The sequence below is a fragment of the Heloderma suspectum genome, chromosome 14 (genome assembly GCF_057233095.1).
Source record: "Heloderma suspectum isolate Gila_16-S chromosome 14, 16-S_ref, whole genome shotgun sequence".
In the NCBI taxonomy this organism is placed as follows: Eukaryota; Metazoa; Chordata; class Lepidosauria; order Squamata; family Helodermatidae; genus Heloderma; species Heloderma suspectum.
In genome coordinates this window covers 12,544,084-12,570,323 of record NC_139471.1, presented here as the reverse complement: position 1 = coordinate 12,570,323, position 26,240 = coordinate 12,544,084, and the positions used below count along the sequence as shown (strand labels likewise).

General features: G+C 46.7%; 1 protein-coding gene across 21 annotated transcripts in view; it reads right to left on the bottom strand.

Moving 5' to 3' along the window:
• Positions 1-1,667: 1,667 nt before the first annotated feature.
• The window catches only part of EHMT1 (euchromatic histone lysine methyltransferase 1), a 200,231-nt gene continuing 175,658 nt past the window's right edge, over positions 1,668-26,240 (bottom strand). For all 21 annotated transcript variants that reach the window (XM_084820643.1, XM_084820630.1, XM_084820638.1 and 18 more), the window contains 5 exons: positions 25,023-25,138; positions 24,085-24,171; positions 10,502-10,580; positions 5,953-6,128; positions 1,668-4,975 (listed from right to left, as the gene is read on the bottom strand). In XM_084820643.1, the coding sequence (XP_084676769.1) occupies positions 4,783-4,975; positions 5,953-6,128; positions 10,502-10,580; positions 24,085-24,171; positions 25,023-25,138 (651 nt within the window). In that variant the 3' untranslated portion in view covers positions 1,668-4,782. The remainder of the gene's footprint in view (positions 4,976-5,952; positions 6,129-10,501; positions 10,581-24,084; positions 24,172-25,022; positions 25,139-26,240) is intronic.

The following is a 26,240-nucleotide window of genomic DNA, read 5'->3' as shown; positions in this document are numbered from 1 at the left end:
AGCCAGCGTAGTATAGTGTTGGACTGGGAGCCGGGAGATCTACACTGTGTGGTGTAGTGGTTAGAGTGCTGGACTGCGAATTGGGAGGTCTGGATTCTAGTCTCCCCTTGGCCATGGAAGCTCACTGGGTGACTTTGGGCCAGTCACAGACTCTCAGCCCAACCTACCTCACAGGGTTGTTGTTGCAAGGATAAAATGGAGAGGATAATGTAAGCCGCCTTGGGTTCCTTGCAAGAGGAAAAAAAAGCGGGCTATGAATGCAATAAACAAATAAATAAAAATAACACATTGGCCTGCTGCTGCCTGCCATCTTTATATCATAGAATAGTAGAGTTGGAAGGGGCCTATATGACCATCAAATCCAACCCCCTGCTCAGTGCAGGAATCCAAGTCAGAGCATCCCTGACAGATGGCTGTCCAGCTTCATAGAATCATAGAACAGTAGGGCTGGAAGGGGCCTATACGATCATCGAGTCCAACCCCTGCTCAATGCAGGAATCCGAATCAGAGCACCCCTGACAGGTGGCTGTCCAGCCTCATCTTCATTTTCCACATGGCCCAGAGACATTCATGGGAAATAAAGATGGCGGTGCTGGAGGCTCTCTTTGCTTTGAAGCAATCTCAGCTGACAGTAAGAAAACTTAGTTGGTTTTTTTGTGGGAGAGGAGGAGGAGGAAGTGGAAGGGGTAGGGCACCTCTGTGAGCATCAAGAAATCCAGGTATGGGGGGGGCACACTGGTGCTTGCGAGTATTACGCTGCTTACCCTGATAAAACCAAGAAATGATGTGTACATAACACTGATCCAGCATTTCCATGTGTGAAAGGGATATTGCAGAATGAACCATCTGTGGAACTCAACTTTCATACTTATCCAGTAGCTGTCAAGAGACTATTCACACTTTCAGCTAAGAGACATCAAGCACTTAAGTCGTGAGAAATCAAGCAACTGACGCTGATGTGTAAAACTGATCCCAAGCCGAGTGGCACCTCCCAATCCGCAAGACTTGGTTTACGGTAAAACAGTTTCGGGGTTCATTTATACTATTTATTTAGCCGATGGTATATTTCTACCCTGTCTTTTGGGATAAGCCATCACAACAGCGGCTTACAAGAAAAAAATGTTTTAAAAAGCAATTGAACAAATGAAGTAATAAAAACAGCAAATAAAATCATATACAGGGGGCCAGCAAAAGTATCTTGGTGGAATTTTAAAAAACACAAGTATTTACGGTCTACTTACAGGCAGAAGAGAGGGGGCTAAGCTATGTTTTCAGGGGAGAGAATTCCACAATTTTTATTATTTATTTATTATTGCATTTATATCCCTCCTTTTTTCCTCTTGCAAGGAACCCAAGGCGGCTTACATTATCCTCCTCCTCTCCATTTTATCCTCACAACAACAACCCTGTGAGGTAGGTTGGGCTGAGTGTGTGTGACTGGCCCAAAGTCACCCAGTGAGCTTCCATGGCCGAGTGGGGACTAGAACCCGGATCTCCCAGCTCCCAGTCCAGTACCCTTGCCACTACACCACACTGGCTCAAGTGTGGGGTGACCACTAAAAAGACTCTGTCCTTGGTACCTGCCACTCTGATAAAGCTTAGTGGCGGACCAGAGATGAGAACAAGGCTTCTTAGTCCAACCTTACAACCCAAGCATGTTCATATAGGCGTAGGTAGTTCTGGCTCTCCTTTTCACGTGTGCAGAAGACAAGTTAGGTTCACTCCTGATGAAACAGGGGAATAAATAGCTCCAGGAGATCAGGAATTCTGGAGGGAAGGCATGGAAAAAGATGTACCATCAACCCTGGAACCTGCTACAATCCAGCTAAGTGCTTTGTCTCTGCAGCCTCAAAGCCCCCCAAAAAACTTCAGCAACACAGTCAACTGGGAGCTCAGGTACATCGACAAGAAAAGGAAGGCAACTTCTGGGCACAAAGCGCAAGAGGAAACTTAGTCAAGGCTGCACAGCACTTCCCAAACTGATCCCAACAAAAGATTGTTTTTTAAGCTCATTTTGAGACTCTGCTTCCAGGTCAAAAGATTTTTTGTGTGTACTTTTCATAGGTTACCATCATTTTCGATGACCACTTTGGAATTTTGTCTCACACACACACACACACTAGCAACAACCTCGCACTCCAAGAATTAGTGCACATTCCATTTTTTGCTGTAGAAAAAGTGTAGCGCCCTCAATCTGGACCCTAGCATGGAAGGTTCGGGAGCCTTTCGTGCTTTCCCCGACACTGTGGTCCTAAATCTGGATCAGGCCCTCTACACTGAGAAATAATGTGGCCTTCTAATTTGGATCAGGCCCTATACACCTGCAATTTATATTAAAGTAAATGTATTGATATTTAGCAATATAAATTGCAGGCACTGGGGGTGGGGGATTCTTGATTAGGGCCACAGTGCGCAGGGTCTCCTGACCCCCATGCTAGGGAGGTGATCTGGATTGGGACCGCTGAGTAAAAAAGAAAAAAAAAGACATCATTGCTAGCGATATCTTTAAAGCAATGTGTGCTTTGGCCTTCAATTAGATTCTTAGAATCCCTGATCTGTACACTAATGTAGATATAGCTTCGTACTTCTGTATGCAGGTCATTCCACTGCATGGCTCAGGACGTGCAACAGCTAACTGGCTCTGCCCCGTCACTGCATCGTTCTGGTAAAAAATTAAGTAGATCTTGCAAGCCTTTAAGCCTGCTCATGCTTGCAGTAGGTGGTTCTAGAGAATCCCCCCGCCTCCCCAGCCTCAGATCTGCAACGTGAGGGTAAGAGTATTTCTGGACTAATAAGGTCATTGCAAGCATCACTATCGGAGAATGTATGCATGAAATGCTTTGAACATGTTCTAACAATGGCAAAAAACATTGTCATTGTGTCTACCATTCTGAGGTCCTTATTTTGTCTAAATGAAATGGGACCAGCAAACCCCGCCCCCTACGACGATATTCTCGCTCAGGGGCAGAAAATATGGGGCCCTCCAGCTGTTGTTGGACTCCCAACTTCCATCGTCCCTGACCGTTGGCAATGTTGGCTGGAGTGGATGGGAGTCAGGGGCCAACAATGCCTGGAGGGCTACAGGTCCCCCACCCATTCTAGCCACTTAATCCAGAAGCAGTAACTGTAGTCTTAGAATATGGGTGTGTGCGAGAGAGAAAAGTGTGTTATCTTCTTGTTCCGCTATGTACCAAAAGAAATCCACTCAAGACAGAAACGGGCACGCAAACCACCACCACCACCCATTTTTAAAGCACTTTTTATTGATCTCACTGAAAACAGAACAAGAAAATGACAGGCGCCAAAAGATGGCGCCTTTAAAACTGTCAAAAACATTTAACAGAAAAAACACCCGGCAATATGAACGGTTTAGAAGAGATGCACCAAAAAAAAAGACCAAACAAAAAAAAGCCCCCAAACCTGGTACTGCACTAATTACAGTATTTAAAGATATATGAAAAAAAATAAAATGACCTGCTTTGCCATCACACAAAAGGTGATGACAGATTTGATTCTCACTACAATACTAACAATTTTTAAAAAAGGTTTTGTGGGTTTTTGTCCCTGCATTTTATACTAAAATCACTTTGTTCTTTTTTTTTTTTCCTTTTTATTATACAATTGAAATGTATATTCACGCAGTGAGTAAAAATCACACTAAATCAGCACCGTTTAGTTGCTCGGGTGAGGGCGGGTTCATTTGGGGTTCTTAATGTTCAGCCCCCGATGGTAAAAAAGAAAATCAGTTCAATCCAACTTCAACCTCATAATGCGTAGCTCAAAAGGGGGAGGAAAGGAACAGACACGGAAAGCGGAGATGGCACGGATGAATCTTCTCCTCACACCATGTCCTTGGGGTGTCCAGTTTTGAGTGTCTGCTTTAAGAAATGCCCAGAACAGGGTCTCTATAAATGCCAGTTTTCTGAATTAAACAGCAACCCAAAGCTTCTTTTCTTTTTAGTAGTGTCATGTAAGACGTGTTCCTATTAGATTCCTAGCATGATGGGAGAGGGGAATAGATCCACTGGCGAGAGGAGAAAAACCATTAGGTAAAAAAAAAAAAAATGCCCAAGAGCTGGTCTGTAACGGAGAAGCCCTGATAGGACTTGGGAAAACATCTGCCAGCTTGGACAAATTAAGAGGTGGGAAAAGAGAATGGCAAACTAGCAACTCACTGGATTAAGTCTTGAGCAGGCACCTGTTCAAAAGACAACACCATTCTGAGTGAGCGAGAGAGAGAAAGGAAATAAGGTCCAGCGGCAAGCAAAGCCTGCCCTAGAGCCATGCCAAAGGGGAGTTTGGCTTCGAAAACAAACCGCCGTCATCCAGAGCTTTGTTACGACTGAAGTGGGGAGACTTGACAGGAGCCGTCCGCTCAGTTTTCATCCTTCCCGACGGGTGTGACGATGTGTGGGAGAAACACACCTTCCCCTTGGCTCAGAGAACACCCCTCGTGTTCAGAGAGGCCAGAGGGCTCCTTTCGCATGGAACGACGGCTGCAGGCACCCCTGAACTTGTGCTGTGAAGCCAACCGCTTCCCGGTATGTGGCGAGTGTGGTGGGAGGCTGTGCTGTGCTGGGTGTGCGTGTTTGCGCGCGCGCGTGCGTGTGTGTGTGTGTGAGATAACGCGAGGCTTCTGTTCGTTCTTCCAGGAACAGGAACGGCCGTGCCACGGCCAGGGTGCTGCCACGCTCCTGCGTTTCCTTCCGTGAAAAGAGAGAACGAAATTCATACGATCTGTGGATTCCGAAGGGGGGGTGCAAGGAGATGTCAAGAAAGCCCTCAAAAGGCGGCGGCCGCCACCGCTGCTTGAGAACTCGTGTCAGGGAGTCTGTTCTCTGGTGCCTCCTGGGACGATGACGTGTTTGCCTGCCGCTGGGCCAGGGCGGTGCTAGAGTGCCTGCACTTGGGAGAGCCGCACAGACAACTGAAGTACTTGCCCTTGATGTCCCAGAATCGTTCGCCATAGTCGAACCTGAGAGAGGGAGACAGAGAGACAGAGACAGAGGCCTAATTACTTGGGATCCCGGCAGAACTTACTTCTGAGTAAACATGGATAAGACTGTGAACTGCCTTTTAGGAGAAAGCCCTGACAAAACCGCTAACAGGAAAACAAATCAAAGATATAACAGCTCCACCACGCCTGGGCTCACACATGCACCTGCCTGCCCATCTCCTGTCTTTTGTTTGCCTCACACCAGTGGCCATTCTTTAAGTTTCCATCTTGCCATGTGACTCAAGGCTTAGGTATGAATAAGCTGGGGGGGACGGGGGACCGACAGACGGGTGCACATATCTGAGCAGGTTTTCCCAGGGAAGGCCACCAAAGAGGGAGAGAAGCGCTTGGGAGAAGCTCCAGGAAACAGAACAAGCTGCTAAAGTTACACCCCATCACGAGGGCCAGCCCTACCATTAGACAAGGTGAAGCTCTCACTTCAGTTGGCAGATGCTAGGAGGTGGTCATCCACCAGCGTGGTGTGAGAGCCAGCGTGGTATAGGGGCGAGAGTGTTGGACTGGGAGTCGGGAGTCAAGTCCCCCCTTGGCCATGGAAGCTCACTGGGTGACTTTGGGTCAGTCACAGACTCTCAGCCCAACCTACCCCACAGGGTTGTTGTTGTGAGGCTAAAATGGAGGAGGATTATGGACGCCACCTTGGGTTCCTTAAGGAGGAAAAAAGGGCGGGATAGAAATATAATAAATAAATAAATAAATAAATAGTCGCAAGGTGTTGGAGGAGAGACCTGTGTGCCGTGCAGCCTTCCCCAAGTTCTCCTTCATATGCAGGGGAGGCTGCTGTCCTGTCATCCGTACCGAAGACAGCAGGCAGCAGCATCTTGCTCTTTGCCTCAGGCAGCAAGATGTCCTGGCCCGGCGCTGCCATCACCCCCACCACCACTTTCCATTTATGCCATCCCTCTCTCCAGTACTACTTCTCCCAGGCCAAGACCTACCCAATCTCTTCTCCTGCTTGGATGTGCTTGCTGCTGAAGAAAGCGATTCTGGGGAAGCGGAGGTCCTGGTGGGACATGAACACTCGCACGGCGATGAGGTTTGGCTCGCAGAAATGGTTGATGAAGCGGCTGATGTTGCCATAGAAGCGGGCATCTATGCAGTACACATCTCTGTCCTGGGAAAGTTGTGGGTGGGGCAAACGCAAATATACCAGATTATTGCCGTGTTTTAAATCATGCTCCAAGACTCCTGCCCCACAAAAACGAAACAAAAAGTTCACCAAACCCACAAATCACTTAAGAACGTAAGAAGAGCCCTGCTGGATCAGACCAAGGGTCCATCTAGTCCAGCATTCTGTTCACACAGTGGCCAACCCACTGTCGACCAGGGACCCACAAGCAGGACACGAGTGCAACAGCACCCTCCCGCCCATGTTCCCAGCAACTGGTGTACCTAGGCTCACCGCCTCTGGTACTGGAGGTATCACATAGCCATCACGCCTAGTAGCCATGGACTGCCTTCTCCTCCAGGAATTTATCTAACCCCCTTTTACAGCCATCCAAATGGTCATAGTTCATGCACAACAGGATGCAAGGTGGGGATTTTTTCCTCAAGTGACCTGGTAAGGAATATTACAGCAAACGCATTATCCGAGTGACTATTCTTCTATGGCCAAAATGACACCATCCATGCACAATACTTGGAGGAAAGGTTCCAAGGGAACATTAGAAAACAAAACCCTAAAGAGGTTATGGTGGAACTGGGGGTGGGGGAAAGAAGGGAGGAGGAATGGAATGGAATGGAGTATCCCAGAAAAGGGCATTGCTGGCTGGAACCCTGGACAGGACCCTCCACGCGGCAATATTTTGTTGAAGGTCCCACTTTATTATTATTTAATTTGTATGCCACTTTTCCATAGGAATGTGCCCAAGAACGGCAACTTACATCAAGCCATGTTTTATATTTTATACCTTATGCTCCCAAGTTATGTTCTGAATTTTAACTCTCATGTTCATAAGTTGTAAATCTTATGTATTTGCTACCTAGTTGGTGTTTTACCCTCTGTTCTGGAAAAAAAAAAAAAGTAGTTTTGGAGGTTTTTTGCCGCTGCATTTTATTGTGATCTGGGGGATTACTGAATTAACGGTTTTATTTTAATTGTGTACATCGCTCCAGCAGCCTAGACTATGAGGCGGCCCATGTCAGATCAATCATTACAATGGTCTACCAATTATTTGAAAATATAATATAGAAATCCAAATAAACAACCCAGTTCTACAATGGTTCATTTCAGCAGCACCACTAACAACACAGCAGTTTTTCAAATCCATTAGATGCTAGACCCACCTTCTCCAATATGGTGGCCTCCAGATGTGTTGGACTGCAATTACGACTCTGGCGCAAGATACTTTGCACAAGAGAATGAGGGATGCACAAGAATCCCTTAGTTCAGCCTTCCCCAACCTGGTGCCCTCCAGGTGTTTTGGACTTCAACTCCCATCAGCCGCAGCCAGCACAGCCAACAGCCACCAATGCTGGGAGTTGTAGCCCAAAACATCTGGAGGGCACTAGGTTGGGGAAGGCTGCCTTAATTCAACCTGAAAAAGCTCTGCAGCTCCCACCCCCCCGCCGCCACCGCCATCCTGCTGAGGAACTACAAGTCCCAGTATCCCCAGCAGGAATGTGACAGCATTAGGGGCAATTTCCACTGGGGACAGAAGGCCTGGAAGCTGGAGCGCCTGTTGCCAGTAGGGATGCTGGAGAAATTCGAGACGGGCTAAAATGAGATTTCTAAGATTTCAGATTTCTATTATTTCTAAATTTCTTAACTTTTAAGATTTCTAAATGGAGATTTCTAAGATTTCGGATTTCTAAGATTTCTAAATTTCTTAACTTTTAAGATTTCTAAATGAGATTTCTAAGATTTCGGATTTCTAAGATTTCAGATTTCTAAGAATCTGACCTGCAGAATCCATTGCAGACCACCCCCCTTGGGCCACACGGAGTCCATGGACTTTTGGATCTTTTTTTTTTTACTTTCCCGAAATTTACACAAATTTATTCATAGGAAAATACGCCAGTTTCTGCTGAGACTGGTAAATATACAGTAAAAGTTGAATGGAATGGGGGACCATACACTAAATGTTACATGCCATGTAAAATGTTACAAACCTTCTAACAGAATTATTTGTGTATCTTTCTGCATAACCAAGGGAAAAAATCAAATCCGTCTGTGAACGGATGTCAGAACAAAAGGCGTCTGACAATCTGAGAAACACATGATCTGTACATCCCTATTTGCCACTGGCCCTTCTGCTCGAGGCAAGTTTTGTGGGTCCTTGGGGGTACAAGGGAGTCAGCAGCTGATGCTAATAAATGCTCGAGTTTCAGGTTAAGCAGGCTCTTCTTGAAGCCTGTTCGTAGCATGCCTCAACCCGGGCCTGCCTGAGCCAAACCTACCTGCGAGGAACCAAACAGGAATGTTCGCTTTTTCAAGCAGCCCTCTTCAATTTCTCACATAGGGCTGCAACCAACTGCTTCCATCCTCTCAATATATGCTCAAATAGGCTCAGCACCCTTGTGCATTCCACTTTAGTAGTAGTAGTAGTACACTGCCCCATAGCTGAAGTTCTCTGGGTGGTTTACAAAGATTAAGGGTATAATCCTTTGCAGGTTTAGACAGGAAAAGTCCTACAACAACAGCTGGCTGGGGAATGCTGGGAATTGTAGGACTTTTTCCTGTCTAAACCTGCAAAGGATTGTGCCCTACATTAGCGATCAACTTGCTTCTGGATGCACAACTTGTGTGCGCCCTGCTCCAACGAATGGTCGCAGGAGAAATTTAACATCTTTGCAGCCATACTATGTTTCTTCTCTGCAGGTTTGACCTCAAGGCCTGGGCGTTCCACGATTCTGTTCAAGCACATACACGTCAAGCTTTTAGCCCATAAGGTTGTGAGAAGATAGACTTGGAAGTATGTGGAGAAATGCTGGGTGACATCGCAACAACAGGTGGTTGTACAAGTTTTACTTTATCTTTTTGTTGCATTTATTTTTTCGTTGCAGTAGGAAGAAGCAGCAACTATGCCCTAATGGCTCATTCACTCCGACAAAACGTCACGCTTTGACATGGACAGCCACCAGATGTTTCTTCTGTGAAGGTATCAGCCCTGTATTCACTCATTTCTCCGTCCTTCTGCTCACACAGAAGGCTGTACCCTTTCTCTCTTCTTCTTCCCTGTTAAAAACCCCTCTTTTTGAAGGACGGTCTGAAAGACACATGCCCATCGAACAGAACAGTAGCCCATCCAGAAGTCATTCAAATATCCCTAATATCCACCAAGAAATCTTGTTAACAGTGCATAGGACTTCCTGATCAGAGGAGGGTCCAGGTCTGTGGAGGACAGACTTCAGGCTAATGGAAAGATCCCCAAAGTCCATGAATCAGAGCCCGGTTCAAGTAAGGATTGGGGGGGGACTTGAGTCAGTTATCTACTGCACCCCACTCTGTATAACATGCGGGGCCCCTGGGGGGGGGGGCTTTCAACCCTCTGGACCCTCTTGTGGGCTGCACTCCTGCCACCCAATTCAGCAGCAGGAGCCCAAAATAGGTGTTAAATTTCTCCTTTTTACCTCTCCACCAATTTTTGGCCACCACAAATTTTGGAAGCACAGCAGCCAGATCCTCAGGCCACAGGCATCCTTGTGTATATAAACACAATCCTGCATAAAACTTACTATAGATGAGGGATTCTAAGACAGCAGAACTGCACAAAGGCCTGGCCAAACCCATTAAGATTCCCATTTTACAGGTGAAAAACACTGAGGTAAAGAAGGAAGGGATTAACACAAGGCCAGCCATGGCAGAGATGTTTTTTTAAAAAAAACAACTTTCAATTTTACTTCCAATTGTTAAACTACTGGGCATCAGAAACCCTTGCTGATCAACTGTGAATCATCCACATATCTTTCAGTAGACCGCAATCTAGCTCCTGCTTGCCATTGTGGTTAGTCTCTATTGCAAAAACTGTGAAACGGGCCATCTTACACAGTTTTTAGTCTCTGCTGCAAAAACTGTGCAGTGTTTAATCTCTACCGCAAAAACTGTGAAAGGGATGATCTTACACAGGCAAGATGGCAGCCTGGCCCAAGCTGCCAACAAGGAACATTTGTAAGCAGGGGGTGGGGTGGGGTGGGGTGAGAGGGTCTGCTGAGGCATTTGGCTAACAGGAACTGTCCCGAAGCAATGGTTCGCATTGCTCTCTCAATCACCTTTGGCTATGGGTTTGCACTCAGCAACCATCGACCAAGGCTCTTCCTGAGCCAGTGACCTGAAAAGGTCCATCTCCGCATCCCCCGTTATCAGTCCACTGAGCTTCTCAGCCCCCATTCCACAGGATTTTGCTTTTCCTAAAGGCGAGAAGAGCTTCCCATCACACCAGCTTGCAGATTGCTCTATGCAGCGTAATGGGGAGGGGTGGGGGGAGAGAATTCATTTTAGCACTTCTGTTTGTCCTGGGAGTCCTTAAAACAAAAAGAAATTACTACCTTGTTGCCAAGGTCAAAAAGATAGCAGTCTTCTTCACGTACGTTTGCCTCCGAATCAGAGATCAGCTCTCCAACATACCTGCAGAAGAAGGGAAAGCAAAAGGGGGATGAATGCCTTTTTTGCAAGAAATTTGAGGCCTCAGGAAGAGCCTTGAGGGAGGTGGTTTCACAGCCTGGGGTCTGTCTGGTTCAGAGTTAGGCAACCTGGCACTTTCCCAATGCTTTTGACTACAGCTCCCATACTCCTTGATCATGCTGGCTGAGGACTATGGGAGTTTTAGTCCAAAACATCTGAAGGGTACCAGGCTACCTACCAGTGATCTAGTTCAACAGCCTGTCAGCCAGTCAGAAGCCTCCAGGAAGTCCATAAAAGAGGGCATGAAGGCGACAAGCCCTCCCTCACCATTTGCCTCCCACAACTGACTCCCATCACAATACTGGAAGATGTCTTATACTGTGCTGGACCACTGATCCGGCTCACTCAGTACTCTTTCGTCTAAATGGCAGAAGGTCTCCAAGAACTTTCCCAGACCTGCTACCCAAGATCCTTTTAAACTGGAGATGCCAGTTTAATGATTAAAAAACCCTATTTAATAAGACTTTTATAGAAAGACTAGAGATGGAAAATGTCTGGAAATAATGAAGGCATGGGGGAAAAGGTTTTTTAGTCCTCTCTGTAGGATTCTCAGCATAGTTACTTCTTCCATTTCTTATTAAAATTATTTATGCAGTGTATCTTTTACTGTTAAACATTTTGGGGTGCTTCAAGTCATGTGAGTTTCCCAACATGTGAACAGAGTCACCATATTATAATATGGAAGAAAACGTATATTCTTTACAGTTTGGGTTTTGTTTCTACAGAGTCCTCTGTTTCTGGACTTGTCTTCCTCTGCCTCCAGTTCTTCCTGCTACTTCTGGCTTCTAGGATGATTCAGACATTTCAGGGACTGCTTGCTGAAGTTCCCTCTGGTCAGACAAACTATGAACCTAAAATATGTTATGACTTGGTTTGCTCATAAAATTAATCATGTTTGGTACACTACAGTTTTAAAGTACAGTTTATTCAGACAATAATTACAAATTTACTAGGTTCACTTAATTAAATTTTCAAATAGAACGATAATTTTATGAGCAAGCCAAGTAATACATAATATAACTTTAGAAACATAAGGCTGCTTTACGTTCCTAAAGCAGCTTTCCTGAACCTGTAGGTGCCCTACAGATGTTTTGGACTACAATGCCCAGCATTCCTGACCAATGGCCATCCTGCCTGAGGCTGATGGGAGCTGAAGTTTCCCAGCATCAGGGTCTTTTCCAGGGAGTGTTCTCTTCGCATTAGGTGGCCAAAATATTTGAGCTTCAGCTTCAGTATCTGTCCTTCCAGTGAGCAGTCAGGGTTGATTTCCCTTAAGATTGACTGATTTGACCTCCTTGCAGTCCAGGGGACTCGTAAGAGTCTTCTCCAGCACCACAGTTCGAAAGCATCAGTTCTTCAGCACTCAGCCTTCCTTATAGTCCAGCTCTCACAGCCATACATTACTACTGGGAAAACCATAGCTTTGATTAGATGGACCTTTGTCGGCAAGGTGATGTCTCTGCTTCTTACTATGCTGTCTAGGTTTGCCATAGTTTTCCTCTCAAGGAGCAAGTGTCTTTTAATGTCATGGCTACAGTCACTGTCTGCGGTGATCTTGGAGCCCAAGAAAATAAAATCTGTCACTGCTTCCATTTCTTCCCCTTCTATATGCCAGGAAGTGATGGGCCAGATGCCATGATCTTCGTTTTTTTAACGTTGAGTTTCAAACCAGCTTTTGCACTCTCCACTTTCACCCTCAACAAGAGGCTCTTTAGATCTTCTTCGCTTTCTGCCATTAGGGTGGTATCGTCTGCATATCTGAGGTTGTTGATAATTCTCCCGGCAATCTTAATTCCGACCTCTGATTCATCCAACTCGGCGTTTCTCATGATGTATTCTGCATATAAGTTAAATAAGCAGGGTGACAATATGCAGCCTTGTCGTACTCCTTTCCCAGTTTTGAACCATTCGGTTGGTCCATGTCTGGTTCTTACTGTTGCTTCTTGACCCTCGCACAGGTTTCCTAGGAGACATGTAAGATGGTCTGGTACTCCCATCTCTTTAAGAATTTGCCACAGTTTGTTGTGATCCACACAATCAAAGGCTTTAGCGTAGTCAATGAAGCAGAAATAGACGCTTTTCTGGAATTCTATTGCTTTCTCCATGATGCAGCGAATGTTGGCGATTTGATCTCTAGTTCCTCTGCCTCTTCGGAACCCAGCTTGTACTTCCGGTAGTTCTCGGTTCACATGCTGCTGAAGCCTAGCTTGTAGGATTTTGAGCATCACCTTGCTGGCATGTGAAATGAGCGCAATTGTACGGTAGTTTGAGCACTCTTTGGCATTGCCCTTCTTTGGAATTGGAATGTAAACTGACCTTTTCCAGTCTTGTGGCCACTGTTGAGTGTTCCAAATTTGTTGGCATATTGAGTGCAGCACTTTAACAGCATCATCTTTTAGGATTTTAAATAGCTCAGCTGGAATACTGTCATCTCTGCTAGCTTTGTTGTTAGTAATGCTTCCTAAGGCCCACTTGACTTCACTCTCTAGGATGTCCAGCTCAAGTTCGGTGACCGCACTATCATGGCTACCAGGGACATTAAGATCTTTCCTGTATAGTTCTTCTGTGTATTCTTGCCACCTCTTCTTAATCTCATCTGCTTCTGTTAGGTCCCTGCCTTCTTGGTCCTTCATCATGCCCGTCTTTGCACAAAATGTTCCCTTGAGATCTCTGATTTTCTTGAAAAGATCTCTAGTCTTTCCCATTCTATTGTTTTCCTTGATTTCTTTGCATTGTTCATTTAAGAAGACCTTCTTGTCTCTCCTTGCTATTCTCTGGAAATCTGCATTCAGTTGGATATATCTTCCCCTTTCTCCCTTGCTTTTTGCTTCCCTTCTTTCCGCAGCTACTTGTAAAGCCTCATCAGACAGCCACTTGGCTTTCTTGCATTTCTTTTTCTTTGGGAAGGATTGAGTTGCTGCCTCCTGAACAATGTTACAGACCTCCGTCCATAGTTCCTCAGGCACTCTGTCTATCAGGTCTAATCCCTGAAATCTATTCCTCACCTCCACTGTATATTCATCAGGGATATGATTTAGGTCATACCTGAATGGTTTAGTGGTTTTCCCTATGCTCTTCAATTTAAGCTGAAATTTTGCAACAACAACCTCATGACCCGAGCCACAGTCAGCTCCAGGTCTTGTTTTTACTGACTGTATAGAGCTTTTCCATCTTTGGCTGCAAAGTACATAATCAATCTGATTTCAATATTGAACATCTGGTGATGTCCATGTGTAGAGTCGCCTCTTGTGCTGTTGGAAAAGAGTGTTTGCTATGATCAGCGTGTTCTCTTGGCAAAACTCTATTAGCCTTTGTCCTGCTTCATTTTGTACACCAAGGCCATGCTTGCCTGTTATCCCCGTGATTTCTTGACTTCCTACTTTAGCATTCCAATCCCCTAAGATAAAAAGGACATATTTTTTTGGTGTTAGTTCTAGAAGGTGTTGTAGGTCTTCACAGAACCGATCAACCTCAGCTTCTTCAGCCTCAGTGGTTGGGGCATAGACTTGAATTACTGTGATGTTGAATGGTTTGCCTTGGATTCGTACTGCGATCATTCTATCATTTTTGAGATTGTACCCCAGTACTGCTTTCCCCACCCTTTTGTTGACTATGAGTGCTACTCCATTTCTTCTAAGGGATTCTTGCCCACAGTAGTAGGTATGATGGTCACCTGAATTAAATTCACCCATGCTTGTCCATTTTAGTTCGCCGATTCCCAAGATGTCGATGTTCAATCTTGCCATCTCATGTTTGACCTCCAGCTTACCTTGATTCATTGATCTGACATTCCAGGTTCCTAAACATATTGTTCTTTACAGCATCGGACTTTCTTTTCCACATCCACAGCAGAGTGTCCTTTCGGCTTTGGCCCAGCTGCTTCACTCTTTCTGGCGCTACTTGGAAATTCCCTCTGCTCTTCCCCAGTAGTATATTGGACACCTTCCGAGCTGAGGGGTACATCTTCTGGCGTCATATATTTTAGCCTTGTGATACATTCTATGGAGTTTTCTTGGCAAGAATACTGGAGTGGGGTGCCATTTCCTTCTCCAGTGGACCACATTTTGTCAGAACTCTCCGCCATGACCTGTCTGTCTTGGGTGGCCCTGCACAGCATAGCATATGGCTTCACTGAGTTACGCAAGCCCCTTCGCCACAACAAGGCAGTGATCTACTTTCTTTTTTTAAGCACTCTTTAGATCTGTAAAGAGTGCTAAAAAAAAGTAGTGTTTATTTTTCCATTTTTCCCCAAACTTCTGTTTTCCCCGAAAATACGAGGGGAAAAGCCATTTTTTTCCATGGCTTCCAAATTTCCGGAAATGTTACAATTCCAGTGACGTCACACAAGGGCTGAGCAATCCAGGTGGGCAGTGAAAGTGTGGGCTTGTCCTTCCTGTAACACAAGCGGTGGTCCACAGGCCAAGTTCACAACATGCAGGCTCACTGCTCTACGACTGCAACATGAAGAAGTGACAACTTGCACGTGTAAAGATGCAAAGCCACCCCTCGATGCAAAGCCGCCCCCTGTATCAGCGCAATGCTATTCCGTGCAGGCAGTTCACTTGTTTGCCAGGAAGCCTTCAAACCAATGCAATGTCGAAGGACAGACACACCTGGGCAAAAAACCCCACCAGCCTTCAGATGCAAATGAGGGTTCTGGCCCAGTCTATCTTAAGGAGCACCTCCGACAACACCAGGGACGCCACTCAATGAGATCGGCCTCAGTAGGCCTTCTGTCTGTCCCATCAGCCAGGACAGCTAGGCTGGTGAGGACTAGGGAGAGGGCCTTTTCTGTGGTGGTCCCCACTCTGTGGAATTCCCTCCCTAGTGACTTCCACCATGCCCCCTCTTTGATGAGCTTCCGCCAGGTTTTAAAAACCTGGCTGTTAAGGCGGGTATTTGGGGTGGGTTAGGGTTTTTTACATCAGTGTTGTTTTGTTCAGTCGATTATGTAAATTCGTTGTATTTTGTGTTATTAGTATCATACGCCACCTAGAGTGGCTGGGTAGCCAGCCAGTTAATAAATCTGATAAATAAATAAGTGTGAAACCACCCAGAGTAGGGCTATAGCACACTAGCAGAGGAGATGTTTGTATGCAGGAAGCCCTGGGGTTTTTTTTCAGTAAAAAGATCTTGCTTAGCAGGCCTTGGATACGCATCTCTCTGACCCGAGATCCTGGACAGCCGCTACCAGTCAGTGTTGGTAATACTGGACTACGTGGGCCAAAACCACCCTTATTTTTAAACACTGGCCTGGGAGCCATAGGTGACAAGTAAACTGATAGGTGAGAAGGTTGATGGAGAAAGGCCGGAGTGCCACATTCCTCTTCTCTGCCCAAGTGGGCTTCCGGGGGTGGGGGGAAGCAGCTGGCTTCTAGAGGAGCAGCAGAGTTTTCCATCCTTCCTCTGCCAGCTCCCAGCAGACTAGTATTTTGTTTTTTTTGCAGTGTAGTAACCTTGGAGGGCTTATTTACAAGGCTGGACCAAATAGCCTGAACAATGCTTTTCTAATTAACTGAACCTACTCGAGAGAAACTTTCTTCTTGACATTCCAGGTCACGGTCCTCCCCATTTCCACATCTGACTGAACTGTACTGTTTGCTCCCTCCAGGGGGCAGCTGGGTAATAGTCCGTCCCCAAACTCCAAAGAAACAAGATGCAGTCATTAAGCTCAGACGCCTTGAACACAATTCCTCTGGAGTAAGCAGCCTGTTAGGAATACTTCCAAAGGCATTTCTGCTCCGCTGGTCCTAGATCAGTTCCTGGCAATTACACCAAAAGATGCTTTTCTAAAGAATTCTTCCTTGAGTCAAGCTGTGTTTTCAACCAGATTTATGGTGAATCCAGCTTCACAAAAATGGAAGCTGGTTTTGAAAACAATCCGTAATTAAGCCTCTTACAGAGCAATCCTAAGCATGTTTACTCAGAAGTAAGTCCCACAGTGTTAAAAGGGAGATCTCCTCCAAAACACTCCCCCCCACACACACACACACAATAATACTTAGGGATGAAATCTCCCACCCACCAACCCCTAATACCAATGATTGGGAATGCAAGAAACAAAAGTTATTAGGACTGGATGTGCCTGATCTCATCTGATCTCAGAAGCTAAGCAGGGGCAGCCCTGGTTAGTACTTGGATGGGGGACTGCCTGGGAATCAGGCTTCCTCCATGCAGCAGGGGGTTGGGCTCGATGGCCTTGTAGGCCCCTTCCAACCATGTGATTCTATGACATCGAGCATCGAGCAAAGGGCTTGATGATCCCGACCTCATCTGATCCCGGAAGCTAAGCAGGGTCAGCCCTGGTTAGTACTTGGATGGGAGACTGCCTGGGGATCAGGCTTCCTGCATGGAGCAGGGGGTTGGACTCGATGGTCTTGTAGGCCCCATCCAACCCTATGATTCTATGTCTCTGTCTATTTCAGATTAATTAAAATGGCCCAGGACACTGATTTCAAGCTTGCAAATACACACTGTACAGTTGCTGGCTAGGCTGCTTTTACTGCATGCTTCAAGCCTCTCTGAGCTTCTGACTTTGCATTTCATCATGAAGTTGTGGAGCATTGCAGAAACAGTAAAATCCTCCGGAACTGCTGAGGAAGAGCTCCATCCAGCAAGCTGCTTGCAGGTTCAGACCGCCTTGGATGTTCAAGGGTTAGAAGACACGCACACACACAGCTGCCATCCAAAATGCTCCAGGGCACACCGAACAACAAGCTGCTCTGTCATTTCCAAGTGGAAAACCTTGGCTTGCAATACCTCAGCCCGCACTGACTTAAATTGTTCTCTCCAAACCCCAAGCAATCACAGACGTTCAACAGAGGCTGCACTGTGGCTGGCTCAGCCCTTATGCAGCAGCCAAGATTTGGCAGGAGCAGGCAGGCCACTGTCCTCACTAGAGGTGTCAGAGAAACCCACAATGGAACCAAATGAGTTCAGATTTTTACGAATCCGACCCACGGATTCCACGATGGACCAGCTTCCCCCATCAGGCACATTCCACAGACTTACGCACCGTGTTTCACCCCTTCGGGGATTTCGCTCAAATTTCGTCATAGGAAAGTATGCAAAAATAAAACAAACCGGCTGAAAATGTGCATCCCCCCTCCCCCCCGCCGCCGTAGGCTAAAGCTTTAAAATGCGCATTTGGGGGGGGGATTTGTGCATTTTGTGAGAATTTGCACATTCATGCACAAATTCGGAAACTTAAAAACATCCAATTCCGTCGACGGGCAGACAACAGAACAAAAGGCGCCTGACAACCCGTGAAACACAGATGGAATAGATTTCACAGAATCCATACATTCCTAGTCCTCGCAACTGAGGCAAGGTTGCACTCTTGTGAATGTACTAAGATTTATTCCAGATGGAGTAATGGAGACCTCTCCTACTTCCCCTTCAGGATCTGAACACCTTGATCCTAAACATCTGTGCTAACCACCAGTTCAACATCAGATCATTTCTTGTGATATTGCACTCTTATTTAACCACAAGGATAGAGTTTCATCTTTTTTATTTCCCCCACAAGCACACCCCACTTTCTCATCACCTGTTGCACTGAATGGCATTAACTTAATCCTACAAATGTCCAGTCCTTACGTGTAGCCTCTTTTACAAACATTTACAGCAAGGGTATTTTAAAGCCCTGAAGACTTGAAGTTGTTTTAGATACATGTTCGTGTATATTGTTCTGCTCATGTTCTTTTTTTTTAAGGGATTGGCTTTTAAAATCTGTATATTGTATTTTTAAACGTTTTAATCTTTGTAAACTGCCCAGAGAGCGTTGGCTATTGGGCAGTATAGAAATGTAATAAATAAATAATAATTTAAAAAGGCCTGGGGCAGGGTTACCAGAAAGAGAGCCTTCTAAAATCAGATGTGCTTCTCCAGGGTACCCCCGCCAAATGTGGTACAGTACGTGGCTACTAGAGAGGGTCTTTTTGGTAGTGGCACCAAAACTGTTTGAATGTCCTCCAAAGAGAGGCTCACGTTTTCCTTTTCACAATAATGGAAGATATTTTCATTTTCTCACCCTTTTCCTTCTAATAGCTTTTTAGGGCTTTTTAGATTTTTTGCACAAAGGCTACCATTGCTAGTTTATGCTGTTGCTGGTTTTATGCTGGTTTTAAACTTGCAGGGTGTTCGGATGATCACAGGGGGAAAAGGAGCCATGGTGGCTTCTCCTGCCTGTGCCACACACGCTGCAGCGTAGGTCGGCGTGTTGTGCAAACCCGGCATGTGGCACGGCGTAGGTAATTATGGCTTTGGACCCACCCTACAACCTCGACTGCACAACATGGGTTCTAGGGTGGGTAGGAAGCCACCTCTTCCATACAACACGTTCACACAACTTGACAAACTGTGCTGCAGCATGGGTAATTATGGAAACAACGGGCATGCACACGGTGGGCGGCAGCAGGGGGGAATGATGCCCCCCCGCCCCCGGTGATAGTCCAAACCCCGAGTTGATGTATGTGTTTTAGTTATTGCTATGGTTTTAATTTTTTTTTTTTTTTACTGTAAACCATCCAGAGAACCTTAGTGTCAGGAATGAATCTGAGCGTGTGAAGAATTAGCAGCTCAGACTCAGAATGGGAACAGCCAGAACTGGGGAAAGCTCCCTCCCTAGTGAGCTCAGAGATGGCAAGGCCTTCTTCTCAAGACCTTGGCACACAGATGGCTTGGCCTGAAGGGCCCCCCCCCTTCCTCCTCCATGAGAACCCAGGTCTCGGGGGAGGAGCAGAGTGAGGGGCGTGACTTGAGGGATGCTAGGGTCTGTCGCAGAGCAAAGCGGAGAAAGTTTGAGGCGGAGCTCAGACGCTCCTCCAGGTTGGCGATGAATGAAAGCCTATGTAGGAGGGAGCCACCGTAAGGGAGGGGCATTCCTCCTAAGCTAGTCTGGCCGGGAAGTTCTTGTTCAAACTGCCGGCAGCTTCTCCAACTTCCACTTCAGCTCCTCTATTGGTATTCATAATTGTGTGGAGTAGCTGTTTCCTTTGTAGCCTCAGAGTTTCCTAGAATTTCATTTGTAAAGAACCTGGTCGTTAACTAATAAAGTAGTGAGCCTTAAGCCAGGTATCTTGGAGTGTGTTGACTGCAAAGGGGAGAACGAAAAAACGTGACACTTAGTTATTGGACAGTATAAAAATAATGTATAAATACATCCATCCTGCATAATTTCCCTCCCACTGGCACCATGATGTTATCCAAGCTGCCTGTTCTGGCCTTTTACAGATGAAGGAGGCAACCAGGGATAACCCTTTATGCTGCTTCCAGGCAGGAGACAAGCACTCTGTAACTTGGCAGCCCTGAGAATCCAAACAAATGCTATTTCACATTTGGCAGTTAATTGCCATAATGATGTCTCAATTTGACAAACCTATTGATATATTCATTACATTATTCATTGTTTCTATGTTTTAATTTTCAAGTTTTTAAATTCAGAAATTGAACTTTTGGGAGTCTGGAAACTATCTTTTATTTCTGGGAAAGTTGCAGTGGCCGTTGGCCGAAAGCAATAAAAAGACTACTGAACTGTAGATATATTCTTTCTGTGCATTCAGACTTCCTTGGCTCCAGTTGAGTGGCAAAATGGCACCTCTGAATTTCATAGTATGGGCTATGCTGAACCAACAGAGTTCCTGACACTTCTTTGTCTCTCAGTTTACCTGTGGGAGACCACAGTCTGTTTGGCCACTCTGTAGCCTTGCCTTACTGAAATCTAAGGTCATTTTGCTAGTGAAATGAAAGACCTTTGTTTCTTCAGTGCTTCCACAGGCACCGAGCTTCCCTTCCCTCCCACAGGTCTAGAATACTGCCTGTGATGTCAGGGAGACGATTACGGCATGAAATGTGAATGAGCAATTAGCAGGCTCCAGACATTGATTTGATTAACCTCCAACTCCACTTAAGAGGTCCAAGAAAAAATTATTGCCGCGACAGGCTTTCTGATTTTCTCACAATGAAAATGTGGTAAGTCCTAATCCAGCAAACCTTTTAAAAACATGGGCTGAAACTCTTCTGATCACAAGAGGCTTTTGATATTGCTCCCCCCCCCCCATCGCTTTGGGGAAGGTGGTGGTGGCAGTGATGGGAGGGAAAGGGGCTCTGTAATGATAGTTTAAGAGCATCAGGTCAGCCTTGCTGGATCTGGTCCAAGATCCATCTGGTTGAACACCCAGCTTCCCAAAGTGGTCATCCAGGTAATAGCCTTTCCCCAGTATGGCTTGCCTACGTCTGGTCTACTGTAACCCCTGAGCCCGAATGTTCTATTCAGTCATCATGGCTACTACACAGCTGTCGACATACCTGTCCTTCTCCATGAATTGGTTTAATTCCTTTTGAAAGCCCTCTGAGCTAGTGGCCACTATCACATCCTGTGGCAGTGGGTTCCACAAATTAACTATACAAAGAGCCTTTCATCTGGTTGACTTTTAAAACCAGACTGACCAAGCAGGAAAGCTTTTGTAAACTGAAGGGGGAGTTGGTTATTTCATCCCTTTTGGGGGCAGGGGGTGGATGTCAGGGTTGTCTCTGAGCCCACAGAATCCCAAGGCAGCTCTGATTCTGAGGTGGAGACACAATCTGGGAGCAACAGTGACCCTGGCATGGAAAGGGTGGGACAACTTGAGCTTTTAGACGCCAGACGCAGGCACAAGTGAGAGATTGCAGGAGCTGAGCTTAGGCGCTCAGCCCGATTGGCTCGACGTCAACAGCTGCACCCAGAAGCATCCCCGGAGAGGGGGAGATCTTCCCCTCCCACCCCTTAAGTTCAGAGAGTTGCTATGTTTTCCCCAAACGGAGATCAACTGACATCCTAACCCTTAGAAACCCCTAGATGGCTGTTCCTTTGTAGTTCCTCTGAGTCTCAGGCAATTAGCATCTGTATGCTTCATTAGGATGAATGGAATTAAAGCCTTGGAAAGCAGCCCTTTTGTCTGAGTGTTGATTCTGGCTATTGGAGGATTCAGTAGGCAACAGGGGCATCTTGACAGCGGAGTAGTCAAAGTGCAATGAAATCGTTAACATTTGGGCAAACCAAACAGGATAGGGAGTGTTGTTGTGCAGTAGTAACACGTGCATGGACTTTATTTGCACAACTGGCCCATTACTGCATCGACAAGATACTGCCTGTGAAACCTTCCATGTGCAGAGGCAACAGAGGTCTCGCAGTACTAGATGCTCTGAACGAACAGCAGGGGGGTGGCTTCAGGGAGTGACAGCAGCATAGTGGCAGAGCACATGTTGTGAAAGCGAAAGGTCTCTGCGTCGATTCCTGGCATCTCCAGTTGCAACTTACCAGGGAGCAGGTGATGGGAAAGACCTGTCTACCAGAATTGTCTGTCAGGGGCCGCATGCCAGCTATGGGTGGGGCTGAAGGCAGGGCCAGAGCCAAACGTGGCCGGAACCACACCCTTCTCTCTCTTTCATAAGAACATAAGAAAAGCCCTGCTGGATCAGATCAAAGGTCCATCTAGTCCAGCGTTCTGTTCACATGGTGGCCAACCAGCTGTCGATGGGAAAACCACAAGCAGGACATGAATACAACAGCACCCTCTTGCCCATGTTCCCCACAAACTGGTGTACATAGCCACACTGCCTCTGATACTGGAGGTAGCACATGGCCATCAGGACTAGTAGCCTTTGATAGCCTTTTCCTCCAGGGGTTTGTCCAGCCCCCTTTTAAAGCCATCCAGATTGGTGGCCATCACTGCATCTTGTGGTAGCTAATTCCACAGTTTGACTCTGTGCTGTGTGAAGAAGTCCTTCCTTTGATCTGTCCAGAATCTCCCACCAATCAGCTTTTTGGGATGACCCCAGGTTCCAGTATTATGAGAGAGGGAGAAAAATGTATCTCCATCCACATTCTCCACACCGTGTATAATTCTGTACACTTCTATCATGTCTTCCCTTACGCACTCTTTTTTCCCCGAGCTAAACAATCCCAGGTGTTGTAATGTCCTGTTTCCTGCTTCCTACTACTCCCACTTTTCCTTCCTGCCTAGTGGCCTGTCAGGGTGGGGCAGATCTGTCTTGCTAGAAATCTGAACTGATTTTGAAATCAGATCAAGGGCCACATGCAGTCATAGGCTGCCCACCTCCGGTGTAAAAACAATGAGCTAGGTGGATCAGTGGTCTAACACATCTAGCTTCCTGTGTCCCCAAGGCTGCCACCATCATGTCCTCCTCCTCATCTCCCTGAAGGCCCTGTTAGAGATAGATTGCTGGGCTAGGTGGATTTTTGGCATGGTCCAGCACAGCACTTATCTGAGCTGCCAAGTTCCAGACCTACTTTGGCTCTGTTCAGACGCACATTGGAGAAGGGTGGTTAGGCTAACCATGGTGCACGATGGTTACCGCTAAGAGCCAACGGTGCGGGGCCCTTTCTCCCTCTTTCTGCCAGCCCCCTTTCCCTCTCTTTTTCTGACACCCCCTTCTCTTTCCCTATTCCTTCCAACCCTGCAAGCTACTGTGAGAGGGACAGATCATTGTTGTCAGAGGTCTGAACTGATCACTTGTAGACAGCTTTAGAAATCAGGCCAAAAGCAACATACTGTCCACCGCTGCTCTTGGGCATCCAGTTGGGCTGGCCCAGAAGGTAGGTGAGTGTCCATATTGCATCAGCACCCACTGCAAAGAGTATTTATCACAGCCCCATGCTAGCTACTGGGCTAGATTCACCAGTTGCTGCTGAATGGTATGGCAGCTCGGGATGTATGGACTGATCCGCTTGTGGATTGTCAGGCACCTTTTGTTCCATCATCCGCCCAGCGACTCAATCAGATTATTTAATTTGCACAAATGCGCTTTTGCGCAAATATGCATTTTCACGCTTTAGCCCATGGGGGAAATGTGCAGGTTGGGCCAGTGTTTTATTTTGTGTATTTTTCTACAATGAAATTTGTGCAGAATTCCCGGTTTTTAAATTTTTGCGCATGTTTCTGCAACGAAATTGATGCAAAATTCGGGACGGTTAGAAAAGGGGTCTGCAAGTCCACAGAGTCTGCCTGACAGGAAAAACCACGTCCTCTGCGGAATCTGCAGGTTGGATTCATGAAAATCCAAACTCATTTTGTTCCGTTACGGATTTCTCCGACATCCCTAACGGCAGCCATTGCAGATTTCAAGAGGACTGAATTTTTGTTAGGAAAATTATTCGGGCCAGAAACACAATCCCACCTGGATAAAACCCAAGTAACAGAGGCCAACAGCTCCATAATCTATGTACTACTTGGCAATGGTCTAAGCTGAGATATGCACATCGCAGCAAATCAGCCATTCAAAAGACAACGTGGAACAGTCAGGGAGAGTGCTGGTGAATTCTACAATGTTAAAAGTACTGCAGCTCCCCATAATGCCTTGTGGGAGACCCGTCATCCCTCTCCATGTAGTGCTCATGCTTGCATTTCTCCACTTCTAGCAGCTCTTCAAAAGAGGAGGCACTCACTCGCAAACGAAGGTTCCCAGTGGAATATCTTGCATGGTCCGCACACCCCAGCCCATCTTCCTTGTGCGAAAAAGCTGTAACCGAGCCCTGGAAGACAGGAGAAACACAGCCCTGTGAACCTTTGTGGTCCTGTCAATGCATTCCAACTTACAGAAATTGCCAGTTTAATTTCTACCAAAAGGTGTTTCCAGCTGAAGGTAAATGGAATGTTTTCTGCAGGAGCCAGCTGAATAAAAAAAATAAAATACATGCAAAGTCCCGGACCAAGCTCAAAAGGAGAAGGTCCTCACGATGTAACCGGCACATCAGTCAAAAGAGAATGAACTGAATGGGAACCAGAGGGGACTTGGTCTGAAGCATGCACACTGGGATGTGGGGGTGGGGTTCCTGCCAAAACTCCTCAGCTTTAGGTTCCCCCGCAAGCACAGGATCCACATACTGCTATTGTTGAACTGTCGACGTCATTCGTCTTTGTCTCTCTTCTCTTTCCAAAAGCAGAGAAGATGTCTAAGAGCGACTAGGATAAGTGAGATGAGAATGAGCACGAATGGAATACTCTAGCTGCACCAACGATCCACGTGTTTCATCCTAACAAATTACCTCCAGTGATCGCATGGATTCACATGAAGTTCACGAGTGATCCAAGGCATGTCCCTTCCTTCTCTTTCACCCTCCCCCTTAGTTTTCGTTAGCATTCACTGAAGCTATAGCCTGCCCCTCCTCCAGGGAGCTCAAGGAGGTCTCCCTCCGCTTGCCCTTTTATCAGCACAACAACCCTATGAGGTAGGTCAGACTATGAGAAAGTGAGCTTCATGGCTGGGTGGTGGTTTCAACCTGCGTCTTCCTGGTCCTATTCCCTCACCACCACGCCACACGGGCTCTCTCAGACAAACAGGAGTGCAAACCTTTCATCCTTAAATTTGGTTTAACTATCTCACCGGAGCCCATTCTGCACCACACGGTTCCGGCAAGTCCTCCAGCACGAGCAGGCGTGGTTGCACTCGAAGATCAAAGGCGGCTCGGCCGTGTTGAATTCTGGCAGGAGCCGGCCATCCTGCAGAGGAGAGAAATGGGAGAGGGATGCGTCAGCTGTGCATCTGTGGGCAGGGAGAGCTACAATTTTTTGAGAGGGTCATCCCATGAGGTTGATTGGTGGGAGATTCGGGACAGATAAAAGAAAGGACTTCTCCACACAGCGCAGAGTTAAACTATGGGATTTGCTACCTCGAGATGCAGTTGTCAAGGGCTCCTTGGAGGGCTCTCTCAGTCTAATCTAGTAGCCAAGCCCAGACAAAGGGATTCTTTTCAAAGCTTTATTCTTCTTTTACAACTTACAACTCTACAGGTAGCAACTAGATCTGAGCAGCAGCATCCCTATGCCCTAAGTTGGAACAGTTGGTCCCCGTTTGAAAGGCAATTACTGGCAGACCCCTGAATATAAGGACTAGGGAGAATCCCTCCTCTTTTCCCTTGAATCCTCTGGTCGCAACTGTTCTTTGAGCGCCAACCGGGCGCTACGCCTCCTTTCCGCACTCTCCATTTGGCGCCGCTCTCTGCGTCTGCGCCGCGCATCCAACCAGTCTGCTATCGGTGCTGGGTCACTCCCTGGACTGCTCTCTAATCTAGGAATGTTGGTGGGAGGAATCTCTGTCAGCTACGGGCCCTGGGAAAAAGGGGCGCGCTCCTCTCCCAGGAGCAACTGCTCTTCCTCCGAATCAGAACTACTCTGGGATTCTATGGGCTCAGTGTCCTGACAGCAGTGATGGCCACCAACTTGGATGGCTTTAAAAGGGTGCTGGATAAATACCTGAAGGATAAGGCAAGCGATGGCTACTAGTCCTGATAGCTATATGCTACCTCCAGTACCAGAAGCAGTGAGCTCATGTGCACCTGTTGCTGGGGGACATGGCCGGGAGGGTGTTCTTGCACTCGTGTCCTGCTTGTGGGTTCCTGGTCGACAGCTGGGCGGCCGCTGCCGGCCTCAAACCGTCACAGGGGGCATACATTTCTGGTGGCGGTACTCTTCCCTCCCCTCCCACCTATACTTGTCCTCCTTTCTACCATTTAATACACTCGGTATTTCCCACAAGTCTTGTGGAAAGGTTCTGCAGCCAAAGCCACGAGTTCAAATTCAGTCTACGCAGCCCAAGAACGGA